Source organism: Carex rostrata, chromosome 13, assembly GCF_964058835.1.
Source record: "Carex rostrata chromosome 13, lpCarRost1.2, whole genome shotgun sequence".
In the NCBI taxonomy this organism is placed as follows: Eukaryota; Viridiplantae; Streptophyta; class Magnoliopsida; order Poales; family Cyperaceae; genus Carex; species Carex rostrata.
Genome location: NC_135930.1, coordinates 1521060 through 1538696, shown reverse-complemented (window position 1 = coordinate 1538696; position 17637 = coordinate 1521060). Strand labels below are relative to the sequence as shown.

At 34.6% G+C, this 17637-nt stretch overlaps 1 protein-coding gene and 1 pseudogene across 1 annotated transcript; one reads left to right on the top strand and one right to left on the bottom strand.

Moving 5' to 3' along the window:
• Positions 1-8758: 8758 nt before the first annotated feature.
• LOC144564707 (ethylene-response factor C3 pseudogene) lies at positions 8759-9394 on the top strand (annotated as a pseudogene).
• Positions 9395-11471: 2077 nt separating this feature from the next.
• LOC144564706 (stilbene synthase 4-like) lies at positions 11472-14113 on the bottom strand. The gene is made up of 3 exons (XM_078314305.1): positions 14033-14113; positions 12855-13043; positions 11472-12683 (listed from the first exon to the last, which is right to left on the bottom strand). The coding sequence occupies exons 2-3, from the start codon at positions 13030-13032 to the stop codon at positions 11638-11640; spliced, it is 1224 nt and encodes a 407-aa protein (XP_078170431.1). The 5' UTR covers positions 13033-13043; positions 14033-14113; the 3' UTR covers positions 11472-11637.
• Between the last annotated feature and the right edge of the window lie 3524 nt (positions 14114-17637).

Genomic DNA, 17637 nt, shown 5'->3' with positions numbered 1-17637 from the left:
TTTGTGTGCTCATGAAACACATGATTGGAAGCTATGTGTTGTGCCGAATTGTTGTCGCAATACATTTTAATCGGAGTTTGACTTTTAAATCCCATGTCTAATAGGAGTTGTTTGATCCAAGTTAATTCGCTTGCGATTGATGTCATGGCACGATATCTGGCTTCGACGCTTGATCGTGCTACAACATTTTGTTTCTTGCTTTTCCATGTGACTAGATTTCCGCCTACAAATGTGCAAAAATTGATTATCGATTTTCTATCGAAGCTTCTGACCCAATCTGCATCGGAATGACCACATCTCATTAAAATTATTATTTTTCATCCAAATAACTTTGCTGGGATTACTTTTTAAAAATCTCAAAATTCTATTTACGGCTTCTAAATGTGGTGTTCTTGGTGAGAATTTACTAATTTGGCTGACGGAAATTGATTTATGTCTTTTAAAGGTACACCATCTTTACTATTTAATTTGCATTTGTTGTCAATTTGGGTGGAGGTCGCTTTACATCCTAACTTGTTTTTTTAACAAATCTGAAGTGGCCTCTATTTCTAAAAAATATTCAAGATATCCTCAATTTTTTATGTCAAAATTTTCTTTCAGTTGTTTCTTAATTTTTTGAATTTGCTCAAAATTATTTCCGGTAATTATAATGTCATCTACATATATTAAAATGAGAGTAGTATTGTTACCGTCACATTTAGTAAATAAAGAATGATCGGTATTACTAATTTTAAAATTATAAAAAATTAAATAAGAGCTAATTAAGCTTGCCATACCAATCCCGTGGTGAATGCTTTAATCCATAAATTGATTTATTAAGCCTATAAGCAAAGTTAGAATTTATTTCCAATTTATGATCAGGTGGTAATGTCATATACACATCTTTTTCATGTGTTTTTTGAAAAAAATGCATTTTTAACATTTATTTGGTAGAGATTTCAATCATTGTTTACGGCAATAGAAAATAAAATTCTTACGGTATTCATCTCTGCAACCGGTGCAAATGTTTAATTATAGTCTATGCCATAAGTTTGGATAAATCTTTTAGTTACAAGTCTTATTTTATACTTTTCTATAGTACCATCACTATTATATTTGATTTTATACACCCATTTATAACTAACCGGTCTTTTATTAATATTTGGTCTTAACACTTCAAATTTACAACCACATATGACCGATCTCATGATGCGGCACAATCTGATTCAATCACGCATCTCAACGACCCTTTGAACCATGGAATCTGCTGATAAAAATGCTAAGAAGCTAACAACCGGGACCCACCATGTCGCACTCTGACCCACCAAAGAGAAGTAAAAAGCAACCAAAGCCGAAGAATAAATTGGCAAAGCCCAATGATGAAGAAGGCCCAGAATAAAGAGATACCGAATGGAAGAAATACTACTTTTGCAGAAAACCCCTTAAGAAATCAGAAAATTATTACCTAACTCTCAAACTTTGTAAAATAGCCCTTGTGGACTTTTAGAATGTATAAGCAATCCCTTTTTGACTGTAAGTTATCTAAATCAATCCCGAATGGCCCCTAACTAACTCGAAATCAATCTAAATAAAACCCCACGCAATTAAGACCCCATTTAGAACAATTTCAGTACTAAAACAAGCCCTAATAAACCCCAAACAACCTGAAATCAGATCCAATCCAATCTCAAATTGAAATTAAATCCAAAGAAATCCAAGATAAACCCCATTCAATTCTAAACCCAAATTAAGCCCAAATAAAATATGTCCAAATAATCCCAAATTCAATCCAACTAACTCCATATAAATCCCAATAAAACCCAAATCAAGACCAATTGACTTCCAAATTCAAATTCAGTCCAAATCAAGCCTAATCAAACCCAAATTTCCCAAGAATTCAAACCAAACCCAAGTCAATTTGAAACGAAGGCCTAGTTAAAATCCAAAGACTCCAAACTAAGCTCAACTCAAGCCCAACCAAAACCAAATTCCAAACTAAATTCCGAAAAGTTGCAAAACAAACTCAAGCCAAATCCAAACGAAGACCAACTAAAAATCCAAAGACCCGAAATAAAGTTTGTTTCTAAAGACAAATCAAATCCAAACTCCTCAAATTCATAAACCAAATTCACATCAAACTCAAGCAAAGACAAATTAAACTTCAAAGACCCCAAACCAAGTCTGAGTCAACCCTAATCAAACTCAAAACCAAATCCAAGTGCAACCCACTTTGAACCGATCAACAACCCACTGATTGTTGCCAGTATTCGTGTCCAGGATGCCTGTAGCATGCTTCATACACAACCTGCGCACAAACTCACCGTCCGATGCCACCATCCCAGATGCCTATGGTCAAATCTCTTATGCTGGTCCTATATATATATATATAACACATGAACATGTCTCCAATCTCTTCTCTCTGCAACCATATTATGAAAAATTTCCAATTCTCACCATCGTCCTAATTAATGCAGCAACTGATTTTTGGCAAAACATGCACACACTATCAGGAGCCAAGTAAGGCACCGTTACAGTACATGGACCAAAGCCCATCCTACAATCATGAACTGTCTAGCCCAGACCCCTATATATGTCTTCAGTTCACATTTAGTACTTTGAGCCGGGATTTGTTCTCTCTATGGCGCGCTTGACCCATTTCTATTAATTGGGTAAGATAAAATTAATTAACAAAGACACACCCTTTGCTATCGTCGAAAATTGATCAAATATTTCGTATGCAGGATAATTTATAGACCCGATGCTCACATCATCAAAGTATAATTAATAAATTTTATAAGGACTATTTTAAAAAAAAAATTAAAGCCGAGGATAATTTATTGTCTTCAACAGCCAATAAAATACTAACATTTGTTGAAGACCTATGTTGCATGGATACGGCGATACGACAATTTTCAAAAATCAAAGATACGATATGTCAATTATATATATATTATTTTTTATTATTTTAATTATATTATTAAAACACTTGTATACATTAAATATAATTTTGGATTTCAAGTTTGACATTAAATATAATAAATTATGGATAAATACAATAGCTGGGTTTTGGTGGATGGTCCACGCGCGGTCTATGGCCTGAGCATTGTTCATCGGTGCACGCTCGATCTAATTATGCACAACGTGTCTGATCCGTATCAAGGCCGTATCTAGATGTGACAGATCCGTATTCAAACGAGTCAGAGACGTATCAGAGACCGTATCGAGTGATATAGGATACGCCACATAAGCCGATACGCTAGCTGGCATATCAGATACATATCGTGCCCGTATCAGATGCGTATTGTTATTGGATACACACCCGATACGGGTAAGGTGCCTAAGATGGAGTATCCGAGCAACTAATAGACACTAGCATCGTTGTTTTACCTTAGTTTGTTAGATTTATTAAAAGGTTTATAGGCTTTACCTAAGCCTGTTATGGCCTGTTACAGCTTTCTATGTGTCCGTGCAAACGCAACTACGTTTGCAAATGAATGGCTCAAATTAATGTGTTAAGTGCGTGACGTTTAGCCTATTCCATGATTCTAACCTATCCTCTCAATTCAAACTTTCTCCATGCTATGTCACTATCTCATATACGTAATACATATTGATGTGCTATCACGAAATTGGTAAATATGTTTAATCCTAAATTAAATTGGTGATCAATGCTCCCCCAAACATGATAAATATTACGTAATCTTTTATGAATATAGAAACTATTGTATATGATTCACTGACAAGCAGCTGTCTTAAATAACGACTGATTTTTGTCTTGTAGATTCTCAACATTGCCATTAGGAATAAAATATTCCCTATTAATATTGACAGTTCATATTATCTATTAATTGACATGTCATATTCAAATTACTATTAATGTTTAAATAGTATTTTCTCGGAGTCAATTTTTTTTATTTCTTTTTTTTGTGTTATTCTTTTTTGTAAGGCATTTGTGGCATTCGGAAAGGGCCCTTGCAGCTGTAGCAGAGTTTGAAAAAGAAATCGATCGTGATTTGGAGTCCGTTCTTTTCAGGACTCCTCTTAAGTGAGATTTTACATGTCATGTTCAAATTACTATTAATTGACACGTCATAGGGGCGCACACACATAAACACTGCTTAAAATCTGTTTTGTATTAGAAAAGACAGGTATATATAATGTATTTTTAAGAGTGCATAGGGTAAGGGGTAGAAATAATTTTAGCATATCAGATAAAGGTAAAGTACGCTTGTTGCTTATTATTATTATTATCATTGTCATCATCGTCATCAACGTCATCATCGTCATCATCATTATTATCATCATTATTATTATCATTATTATTATTATTATTATTATTATTATTATTATTATTATTATTATAATTATTATTATAATAATAATAAGTGATCTTTATTAGTTTGTTGCTTGTTAATTTTAAAATGTATGTGTGGGATATATTCAGCTAAGAAAAATAGTAGTAATACTTAACAGATAAAGTAATTCTTAATCGGTACGAATATTAATATACTTCAAATATTTGTACTCGATTTATATTGTATCAATTGAAACTGGATCCTATCACCACCATCATGACAGTTCATATCACACACTCCATAGCCACATGAGATCCAGCACATTAATCCGAATCCATGTTTTGACCAGGCCGTTGTGCTTCATTGACATGCTAGACTTCCTTATGAATCCGTGTCCTCCGAGATATCTGACTTAATCTGACTGAAATGGACGGCCCAGATTTATTCTCAGCCCAGATTTTTAAACTAACACGAATCACAAAGCACAAATAATACTGCCCCTGCACATATCCGGGTAGTTACCGATTTCATTAGAAACCAATATAAATGTCAAATGCTAAAAAAACTCCAAACAACTAGAGCTTATAGCATGTTTACAAAAAGCACTGCTAAACAAAGGAATGTTGAGCTCTAATACAAAACAGCCATAAGAGATGTAGTAGAACTAAAGAACAAAAAAGTAGAAATTAGCATATACTATCATCTAAACAAAATATTTAATCTTCGGTCTTCTTGGATCTTGTGTTCAAGTAAATGGAATATCAGCCCGTGTATCCTGGATTATACCATGCATAGGGATTGAAACACCTGGTACCTCTGGGGTGGGTTCCCCTACCAGTTCCACTTGGTCTACATGCTCCTCTAAAAGATTGACCTCTCCCTCTGACATCAGAGGCAGTAGATCCGGCGGTCCATTTCAATCAGATTCAGTCAGGTACGTGGGAGGATACTGATCCCTTCCTTACTGGTGGGACAAAGTCCTAAATCTTATGCACCGGGGCAACTTTTAAACTGAACTGATAAAAAAAAGAAATACAAAATTAAAATAAACCCAACCCACGGTATTTTTTTTTGAATAATTATATTCATCTCCACACTCATTTCCGCTTCCTCTTAAATAGTTCCCTTTTTATTAATGTTTTAGTGCTTCCATAGTAATTACGGAAGTTAAGTGGAGAAATAATGCGGGAATAGAGTTGAAGAAATAATTATGAGGATCCTTTCTTTTTTCTTATTTAATCTTATTGGATTGTTCCTACAAAATAAAACGCTTTTCATTTATAGTTTTTATACTGCGCTTTTTGGCGCTATTGCCCAAGTCATTTTTTTCCTTCTTAAATATGTCTAACTTGTTTGTTCAAAGACTTCTTCTAATAATTTTTGCTTCTTTTCTCACCTTGACAATTACTTTTTTTTTTTTTACGTAGTGGGTGAAACCCACATATTTCATTAATAAAACCATTCCAACAGAATAACAGTACCAAGTTTCATTTCTATACATATCTGGTACATAGCACCTGACAAATGTACAGTTACTAAAGTTATTACAAAGTTTCATTTGATGCCATCATAGGAAAGGCATGCATGAAACAAGCCAAAACATCACAGAATTAACCTAACAAGTCAAAGCATACTAAACATCACAATATGAACCTAACAATGTCAGCCAATCAAAAGCTTGCAAGATAAAATAGTTTAGGTTTAAAAATAAATTTTGATAAATGTGAGTTAATTCGTTTTAATATCTCACCATCCTTTACTGACTCGCTAGCAAGCCAATTAGGTTGTAAAGTCTCTGTCTTTTTAATTACTTATTTAGGAGTATCATTTCATTGGAATAAATTACAACTATCTGACTGGACCCCACTTGTAGAAAAAATTGAAAAAATTATTATAAACTTAGAAAGGCTATCTACTCATATTAGGTGGGAAAGTTGCCTTACTAAACTCTGTTCTTTCAGTCATTCGTCTTTATTGGCTATCCATATACAAAATACTTCTCGCTATTAATAACAAAATTGACAAAATAAAAAAAAAGTTTTCTTTGGTGTGGTAGTTCCCTTGGTACAAAAAAATATCATTTGATAACTTGGGGCATTGTTTGTTTATGTAAGTCACAAAGGGGTCTTGGAGTGTTAGACTTGACTAGAATGAATACTTCCCTTTTGGCTAGCTAAGTGGTGATCTAGGTTCAAGGACTACAGCTAATGATAAATGGAAGGATATTCTTATTGATAAATATGGTCCCACTGGTTTAGATACATTAATTAAGGACTTCATCTTTTTGGTCTGGCATTTTATCTTATCTTGGTATTTAATATGGAAATTTATAGAGTTATTGGTATGATGAATGCTCTTTATACTAGTTATATCGTAATTTATTTAGAATTTCTTTTAGATCCAACTATCACTATTGTCTCTGCTTTCAATTCAACAGACAATTAACTAGTATCATGTTATCAGAATGGCATTCTTTATCTTCTACTATTAGTCTATTAGATTTGATAATACATTTTATTCTTTGAGTAAACCTAACCTAGTCACCTGGAGATGGACTTCAGCAGGATCTTTTACTGTTTTGTTGGTACCTTTGACTTGAATATGGGGCATCACAATTAAACTTGATGATTCCAGTTGGCAGTGTAATAAAAAGCTTGCAATATAACATCCAATACTAAAGATTTTCCAGAACATCTCTATTGGGTCGCATGATCAAACGTCCTCGCTGCTCTCTACCATTTGTTTCAAGGGCAAGTGCATGTTTATCAAATATTGAGGACCTCCTACTGTACTAGATCCCTCCCCCCCCCCCCCGAACCAGAGGACATCTCCTGGTAGAATAAGGATTAACTTGAAGAAAGAATTATTAGACTTAGCCTTACAACAGAAGGAAGCTAATGATATAGTTTGAGCATCAATCTTTCTAACTGATCGATGTAGGTATATTATTAAAGTATAAAATATTTCTATTAAGCCATAATGTCCACAAGGCAACTCCTCTAATTAATTCTACTAAGTAGATCTATGAACCTCAGATCTTGAAAATCATCACAATTATAAGTAAAACCATTAAAGTTAGCTATACATTCTCAATTATACACTACTCAACGATACATCCTGTCTTGGGGTGACAGGCCGTATTGTCTCGAGGCTGGCTCTAGCTAGACACCTTGTGCTGTGTAAAATTGACAAACAAATGAGTTGTAGTTTCTGGTTGGCCACATAAAAGACAAGCAGTACAACCTAACCACCCTTTTCTAAATAAATTAACATTTGTATGTATTTTGTTTTTCCGAACCAGTAAAAGAAACACCTTAATTTTAAGGGCAATTGTTGATTTCCAAGTAACATCAAACGTAGAATTTGGAATGCCACCAAAATCCAACTAGGTATACAATGAATAAACTGAAAATGTTTATTAGCTGACCATCTCCAATGATCTAAAGAGATAACAGATATTTGTTGTTGTGATAACAACCATTCTCTCTTTATATACTCCTGTCAGTTGTCTACACTCTAGAGAAAGACAAATTCAAGTTTTGACCTAACACCTTAGCTACAGTAGCCAATTCATCTTTCACAATTGAGAATAAATGTGGACATACCATTCCCAATTTCCAATTCATTATCCTATCCATCTATCTTACGAAAAGGATGTTGACATACCATTCCCAATTTCTTTCATAAAACCTGTATTCAGCTGTAATTCCTTTCCAAAAGTAAGAAATTCTGGTTTGAGAACAGTGTGAACCATACTTAGCTAATAATAAAGCTTTCCATTTACCTTGGATCTTAGGGTCATTATATCTATACCACCACTTGAATCTTTCCATTTCCTTTCCATTTACCCACATTGTACCATTGTTATCATGAACCGAATAAGTCTATGAGAAATATAATCTTAATTTAGTGTAAACAAAACTTTATTTATGTAAATTGAATATAACTCAGATAATCAGAACACTTGAAAATTGTTTATTATTGTTTTGCTACGTTAGAATCCATTCAAGATCTTTTTGAAATTGAAAGTAATTTTCTAATTTTCTACGTCTTTCTATATCATATTTTTTGTTTATTTAGTACAGTTCAAGAACAATTGATTATTCAACTTATTTGAATACTAAATTAAACAAAAATAAAAACTCATATAGGATGAACACCAGATGATTGTATATTATTTGTTTCCTTTAGGACCAATTCAAAATTTCATCCCAGTAAAATTTTTCAGTTGTCGATCCCTTTATCATTAACTTTTTCAGTTAACTCTTGAAGAGAATAGTAAATTATTGATATTATTTGATCAATTCAAGATCTGTCCTTGCCAATTGCCACGCACTAGTTAGTAGTTTATGACAACCTCTTTACAAGTTCAAAACTTCCGAGGGTACATATGAATAATATTTCAACTTTTAATGCTTCCCTTCTTCTCCACAAGTATAAAAGGGGAAGAGCGCCAACATTTTAAGTGTCAAAAGCAGAGAAAAGAGAGCATTTACAAATCAAAACAAACTTAAACATCTGGATCAAATACTACATCTCCACTTACATACAATGGACTTCCTGCAATTCTCTGGAGATTATAATCCTCTCCCTTTCAACCCAAATGACTCCGACGAGATGATGCTCCTTTACATGTTGGCAACCACCGAGACAAGCCCTAGACCGACGAAAGAAGAACAAGAAGAAACAGAGGCCGCATCTCGCTCCCCAAAAGGCGAAAAAGGTGAAGATAGTTTCACCACTAGCCCGAAAGGTCGGTGTTATCGCGGAGTGAGACGACGGCCTTGGGGCAAATTCGCTGCTGAGATAAGAGATTCTACCAGACATGGAGTCAGAGTTTGGCTCGGGACATTTGACAGTGCCGAAGCAGCCGCTTTAGCTTATGATCAAGCGGCTTTCGCCATACGTGGCTCGATGGCAGTGCTTAATTTCCCTGTTGAGAAAGTTTGTGAGTCGCTCAAGGGAGTTATGAGCAGCGACAAAGGATCACTTGTCTTGGAGTTGAAGAGGAGGCATTCTATGAGGAAAAGAGGAGCCGGGAAGAGAAATAAGGGGAGAGAAATGGTGATGCAAAGCGTGGATGAGTTGTAGTATTTGGGAACAGAGTACCTGGAGGAGTTGTAATTCAATTTGATTGTCAAGTTTATTTTATCCCAGAAAAAAATGATTGTTAAGTTTATTTATTTTTCTAATTTGATCTTTCTTCTGATGATCTGTTTAGTGCAGTTTTATCGTTGTAACGATTTTGCAGCTGGAATGGCATCTGCTGTGTTCCTCTGTTTACTTTTTTTATTTGCCTGTTTATGTAATGAGAGAGATACTCTGTAACCGCAATGAACATGAAGGGAGATATCTTTATCTTTAATCTTTCTACTTGTGTTTAAACTCCATGATCAAATGATAAATTGATGTTTTGGTCATATACTAATATGAAAACTATCATGAACACCTAATTAAACCGAGCATGTCAGATCAACTTGTCAGGGGACAAGCTTATCAAAGTATAACATGTGAAGAACAAACCTTTGATGGATCTGATTGCACCATTTCAAGGTGACACAACTTGACACCATATTTTTACAAGCTATTTTTGTGATTTTAAAATTTAAACAGTTGATTCGAACCATTCAATGTGATCTCCATAATAAAATCTGCTTAGAGACTAAATTTTACATTTTTTTTGACATTTTTTTATTATTATATTTAGAATTTTTCAAAATCGCTGTTTTCCAATGATAAAAAAAAAAGCCGGTCTTGAGGTACATGCAATGACAAAAGATCACGTACACACGTCTCAGAGGTCGGAAAAGATTGAGGTCATTGGGTATACTGACTTTGATGTTGGAGGATGTCAAGATAGCGTGAAATAAACAACCGGAGATATTTTATGTTAGCTGAAGGAGCTATTTTGTGAAAGAGTGCTAAACAGTCTCTATTAGCATCTTCCACAATGACTGTAGAGTTCATTCAAGAAGCATCGATTCATGATGTGTGGCTTCACGATTTTGTTACTAGGTTGCGTATAGTGAACTCAATTGAGAAAAAAGTTAAAATTATATTGTGACAACAATTCAGCGTTGCTATATGTAACTAACAACAAGGGCTCGTTAAAGTCCAAGTATATTGACATTAAGTTTTTTGTTGTAAAGGAAATTACACAAAATTGTTAGTTACCTATATAACATATAGAGATAGTCTCCATGTAAGCATATCCACTTACTAAGGGTTTGACACCCAATAAGTTTCGTGAGCATGTTTCTCATATGGGTGTGTAATTTCAATTAGTGGGATTTTGCTGTTTTAATTTGGATATGTAACTGGCATCAAGTTTGTCTGGCTATGCATGTTTTGGTAAAAAGATATTATGTTTTCATTATTCCTGTATTTTGATGTTGATCTCTATTTTGGATATGTAATTTCCAAATGGTTTATTAGATTGTGTATTTTACAACAAGTTTATGACATTTAGTTTTAAGTTCTAAGGGGAGACCAAATTTGAAATATGCACGATAAGATCACAATTTTGTGTTTAATTTATGTGCTACACAACTACATCATAATTCATGTATTCACTTGTGTTAGCAATGTGATCATTATTTGAGAATACATAAAGTCGACTGAAAAGTTTGTTTGCGCATAAGGCTTAACAAGACATAATTAAAAGGTTTGACATATTGCTCAAGTGAGAGATTGTTAAATCATAGTATTCAAAGTTTAGCATATATGTGATATAATTATGAATTCTATGCTGTCATGTATGATTGTCCAGCAAAAGTGATCTATATCACAAGCACAAGATACCATAACACAACACAAAATCTAAAAGATAGTTACAAAAATATAAATATGTGGCCTTCCCTTCTTGTTTCACCATCTATGAGAGAGAGGGAAAAGAGATTAATAAGAAATTTGGACAATCTCTCAAAGGCAAAGTCTTGAAGCCTTGTAAGACTTATTCTCATGACTAGACGTCAAGAAGGGCTTCTTGCCATTAGAGTTTAGTCTCACGCTCGCAAATACGATTGGTTATCTATCAAGAAAACAAGTATTCCATGACAAACTCCACTAAATCTGGTATTAAGTTCAGTACTACAGTTGTTTAAGTTTTGAATTGACTTTGGCATAAGACGGTGTAAGTGTTTGACCTCTAGACGAGGTGCAATTGTTAGACCTCTCCAACCATTAGCATTTGGACGATTCTTAAGAAATAACGTTTTAGTTCTTTATTCCTTTTTCTACATTACAAAGCAAAATCATAAGTTCACACCTAGAACAACTAAAATTTGAAAGCCATTCCGAACATCTCGCTCATTGCATGAGCTTATTTAAGAACACACACAAAAATATATGTAAATATATATACTTAAATGACCCAGACATCATCTTCTTCGGTCTCTAATGCAACGGAAATATTTGCATTGGCGCGTAAGACGGTTGTCTCCATGGTGATTCCAGCCCCAAATCCCAACAGAACCCCGTACTCCATTCCATCTCCAACCGTCTTCTTTCCTTCTCCAACCGACTTCTTTCTCATTTCATCAAGCAAGAAAAAAATGGTCCCACTCATCATGTTTCCATACTCAGAAAGCACATGCCTCGTCACTTTCAGTTTCTCCTTGTCTAGTGCCAACTCAGCTTCCACTTGTTCTAGGATAGCCGGCATACAGGGATTCACCCCCCAAAAGACTGAGTTCCAGTTGGTAATAATCCCGAGTGGTTCGACTATCTCTGAGAGAGTATCAATGACGCTGCTAGAGATAAACTCTGGTGCAGGAGGTGACATGTACAACGTGAGGCCATCTTGCCTAATGTGGCCAATGAATGCATCTTCTGTGCCGGGAAGAATGGTTTGGCGAGCTGAAATGATTTCATAAAGTGGGCGCTCAACTGACAGGTCTGGCTCGGACCCAACAATAACAGCTGCTGCTCCATCACCAAAAATTGCTTGAGGTAGGAGAGTGTCGTTGTGCCCCTTGGATGGCCCACGGAAGGCTGTCAAGGTGATTTCTGAGCATATAACAAGGACACGTGTGTCACGAGTGTTCTCAGCAATATCCTTAGCAAGACGAAGCACTGTGTTACCACCGGAGCAGTTCTGGTGGTACATCATTGACCGTTTGATAGAGGAAGGAAGATCAAGAAGCTCTAACATCCTTCGATCGGCACCAGGCATGTCGATGCTGCTAGTTGTGGAGTGGAAAACTAGGTGAGTGATCTTTGACTTTGGCTGTCCCCACTCTTTGATGGCCTTCTCTGCTGCTTGGAGACCGAGCCTCAGCACCTCACCATACACAATGTCTTGTCTGGCATCCAGTGATTCCTGATCCTTATGTGAAGTTATCTTGGGGTGCTTCTCAAGCATTTCCTTTGTCAAGTGAAAGTGACGCTTACGAATCTTCGTATCGTCACCTACAAAGAATTAAGTACAAAGTAATAAGAATTTAATTTTCCAGAAATATTTTGGCGTGAATGATGCTAACTTTGTTCATTTTCTCAGTTAGGCATTTATCTTTTTAGTTGTAGGTTTTCTAATATCAGACAAAACATATGAAAACTGATTGCTCTTGGCATTTATCTTACAGATTGTCTGGAACTCCTCCTTGAGCTCTTTAAGGTGCTCACTCTTGGTAGCACAAAAATAGTAGTCGGCATATTCAGATTGGTAAATGAAATTAGGCGGGGTAGCCGTGCCGATTGCGAGTACTGCTGCTGTCCCTTGTGACCGTTGTGCCTTACGTATTCCATTCATGACTTCCATTTGCTTCTTCGCTGACAGATTAACTACATATTATAATATTTTATTTTTTATTTTTATTTTTTTTCCAAGTATTCAAAGATGCATTTTATGGGGTTTATAGAATTATTGTATTATGTATACAAGTTCCAACAAATTTTATGGGCCCCATATGTTGGGGTTTATAGAATGAAATAAGATGCAACTAATAATAAGAAATTCTGACGGCCCACCTATATACTTGTTAGTTTAATTAATTCATAACAATACATCATAATAAAAAACTAAGTTAAATAAATTGATAACCATACAATTTTGAGGTCAGCTATATATAGATGTCACTTGCAGGAAAAACAACAATATGATGTCTAGCAATTCAAAAGAATTATTATTTACTTGCAAAAGCAAATTGTAAAAAAAATACCAAATAGGAGAAAATAGGGAAGAAAGAAATAATGCATGTAAAGCTATATGTAGATATTCAATATATTACTAAATGGTCATGAAAAATATAACTCGAAAGATTAAAGAATGAAGCAATATTAATTGAGAAAAGTAGTTTAGTGCCCTGTCAACTTAAGTTAGCTGTAATCGCACTAGAATTTTGATCTCACAACAAAAATTTAACTTTGCTGTAATGCATGAATGAAGCGGATTTCTGCACACATCTCCCTCAATTTGTTACTCATATAATTAAATGGTGAAAAACAATTAATGAAAACAATTTCGTGTAAATGACCTATGAGGTCTTCATGCAGATATCGAGTAAATGGTGAAAAACAATTCATGAAAAGTAGTCTTACATTTTTTTATGTAAGTTTGTAGAGGAATTCATGCAAAATTTAACATGTATCGAAATGAAATAAACTTTAAATAAATATTTTGGCACGCAATATGCAGACTCATATTACTGTCTTCTATTGAAAGTTAGAACAATACCTAATACAAGAACAATATTTTACTTCCCTAGCAAATAAAATATTTAGAAATATAACTGACTTCTATTGTAATACAGGAGCAATACCTTTTAGGATAACCGAAAGTAATGTGGGAGATAATTTGAAGAAGGAAAGATGGAAGATGAAACTTGAATTGGTAAATTTGCTAGGAGGGTGTTTATATAGAAGAATGAACTGGTATATTTCAACGATGTTGATAACTACAGGTGGAATCTAAGGTGCCACGTCGTTTTCCAATTATTTCACCAATCTTTTTGGCCAACGCAGTTATCGCTCCATATTTTTTTAATTCTCTATCCCATAAGTCACTGTCAAATTACAATTATATATATATATATATATATATATATATATATATGAGGGTTGAAATGCCTTCATTTTTTGTGCCTCCATCATGCATCTATTTTCAAAAACGTTAATAAATTAAAATTAAAATCATAAACGTCAAAATAAAACTGTTAAATGTGATCTATCTTATTTTCTCTATATGCTCATTAAAAAAAATATTGCATTACTTCGATTTTGTTTTTACGTGAATCAATCGTTTGAAAAATCAACGTCTAGAAATTATCCACATTAGAGCGTTTTTACAAGATCTTGATGTCAACTAAAACAAAGTTGATATGTCACGATTTGTACACATGCATAGATAAAATAATGTAGATCATATCCAACGGTTTTATTTTGACTTTTAAATTTTAAATTTTGAGTTATTAAAGTTCGTTAAAATAGTACACGCATGAAGTTGATATGTCACAATTTTGACTCAAATTTTGAGCTGCTATTGTATTAAATGAAGTTGATTTTAACTGTGAGACTTGTTTTAAGGCTAAGAGCCATCGTGTATCGTATCCTATTAGCTTAAGTAAAAGTATTGTTCCGTTTGCTTTAATTCATTCAGATGTTTGGGGACCTTCTCCCATTTCTTCAAAAATGAATTTTCGATGGTTTGTGCTTTTTATTGATGATTGTACACGCATGACTTGGCTATACTTGTTAAAAACAAAAAATGAAGTTGCACAAAGTTTTGAACACTTTTGTAATATGGTTCACACGCAATTTGGAAAAGAAATTAAATGTTTGAGAAGTGACAATGGAGGAGAATTTGTTAATGGAGTATTAAAAAATTATTTCTTTAATAAAGGTATTATTCATGAAACATCGTGTGTAGGGACACCACAACAAAATGGAGTCGCTGAAAGAAAAAATAGGCATATCCTTGAGACTGCAAGAGCATTAATGTTTGAAAACAACATTCCTCAAATTTTTTGGGATAATGCAGTGTCTACTGCTGTTTACTTGATCAATAGAATGCCGTCAAAAACAAATAATTTTAAAACACCCTTACAAACTTTCTCTTCTCATTTTCAAATTCCTTCTGTTCTAAACTTACCACCAAAAGTGTTTGGATGTGTAGCTTATGTTCATGTTCAAAAAACTCAAAGAACAAAACTTGAACCATGTGCAGAAAAGTGTATTTTTCTAGGGTTTGGAACAAATAAAAAAGGATATAAATGCTGGAATCCTAAATCTGATAAATGGTATGTCACAATGGATGTCACGTTTATTGAAACTGAAAGTTTTTTTCAACCAAATCAGATTCCTATTCAGGGGGAGACTGGAGTGAATAGGGAATCATGGTGGAATGAAAAATCTGAGACTTCTAGTGACACATTTGTTCCTATTTTTGGGCACACATCTTTTCCTTTAAATCCAGCAGCAACTGAAACTGACTTTCAGGAGGATAGAAAATCTAAAGGTGTACAAATTGAAAATTGTCAAGATGAGCAGGCCGAAATCAGCAAACTGCATTCAGATTTGTATGAAGATAAGCAGGCCGAAGTGAGTAATCCACACTCAGATTCGAATTCGAAAGATAAAATAGAAGCTGACTCAGGTCAAGTGGTGGTTGAAACTGCTACTGAAAATTCTGGTTCTGGAATTAAATTCTGTATTGATCTGGGGGATGTAAGAGAAGAACATAACATAACAGAGTCATCAACTCGAACAACTTCTGAGATTCGCCATGAGGTAAGTCCTTTAAATTTAATAAGGTTACCAGATAGAAAGAATAGAGGAGTACCACCAAAAAGATTTATTTCAGAGTGTGGAATAGATGAGAAAAAAAGGTATCCGGTTGCAAACTATGTGTCTACCAAAAATTTACCAGAACCAATAAAAAGTTTTGCCATTAGAATCTCTTCAGAAATTGCACCCGAAAAGGTAAATGATGCTTTGAAAGATCCTAAATGGGTTGAAGCAATGAAAGTTGAGATGGAAGCACTTGAAAAAAATGGTACTTGGAAACTAGTTGACTTACCAGAGGGAAAAAGGCCAGTTGGGTGTAAATGGGTCTTCACTATTAAATATGGTGCAAATGGTGAGGTTGAAAGATACAAGGCAAGACTTGTTGCCAAGGGTTACACCCAAACCTATGGCATTGATTATCAAGAAACATTCTCACCTGTAGCTAAACTTAACACAATTCGAGTTCTGTTGTCTCTTGCAGCTAATTTAGATTGGCCGCTACATCAATTTGATGTGAAAAATGCATTCTTGCATGGAGACCTTGAAGAAGAAATTTACATGGATTTACCTCCCGGCTACAAACACTCTAGTGCACGGCCTCTAGTATGCAAATTAAGAAAGGCATTGTATGGTTTGAAACAATCCCCTCGTGCATGGTTTGGGAGATTTTGTAGTGCCATGAAGAAATATGGTTATTGTCAGAGTGACTCTGACCACACTTTATTCATTAAAAAGAATAAAGAAAAACTGACGGTACTAATCATTTATGTTGATGATATGATCATTACAGGTGATGATCTAGAAGAAATCCAAGTACTAGAGGCACAACTTGCAAAAGAATTTGAGATGAAGAATCTAGGAGGATTAAAATACTTCCTAGGAATAGAGGTAAGTCGTTCAAAACAAGACATTTTTTTATCACAGAGAAAGTATGTCTTGGACTTACTAGCTGAGGTAGGGTTACTTGACTGTAAACCTGTAGACACCCCAGTTGTTCAAAATTTGAAACTTAGACATGATCCTGATCAAGCACCTGTATGTAGAGAAAGGTACCAAAGACTAGTAGGAAAGCTCATTTACCTATCACACACGAGACCTGATATTGCATATGCAGTAGGTGTAGTAAGCCAATTTATGCATGCTCCAAATGAGACACATTTGGAAGCAGTGTATCGTATTCTAAAGTATTTGAAAGGTGCACCGGGAAGAGGGATACAATTCAGGAAAAATGGGCACCTTAGAATTGAGAGTTATACAGATGCAGATTGGGCAGGAGATGTTAATGATAGAAAGTCAACATCAGGTTACTTTACCTTTGTTGGGGGGAATTTAGTAACCTGGAGAAGTAAAAAACAAAATACAGTAGCTCTTTCTAGTGCTGAAGCAGAATTTAGAGGAATTCGGCATGGATTGCAAGAGTTAATGTGGATCAAGAAGTTGTTGGAAGAACTTGGATATGGTCCTAAAGAGGAGATGACATTGTTCTGCGACAACAAGGCCGCAATAGAGATCTCCCAGAATCCTGTTCAGCACGACCGAACAAAACATGTTGAAGTGGATAGGCATTACATCAAACACCAACTAGAAGAAAAAATTTTGAGACTCCCGTTTGTAAGATCAGAAGAACAACTAGCAGACATTT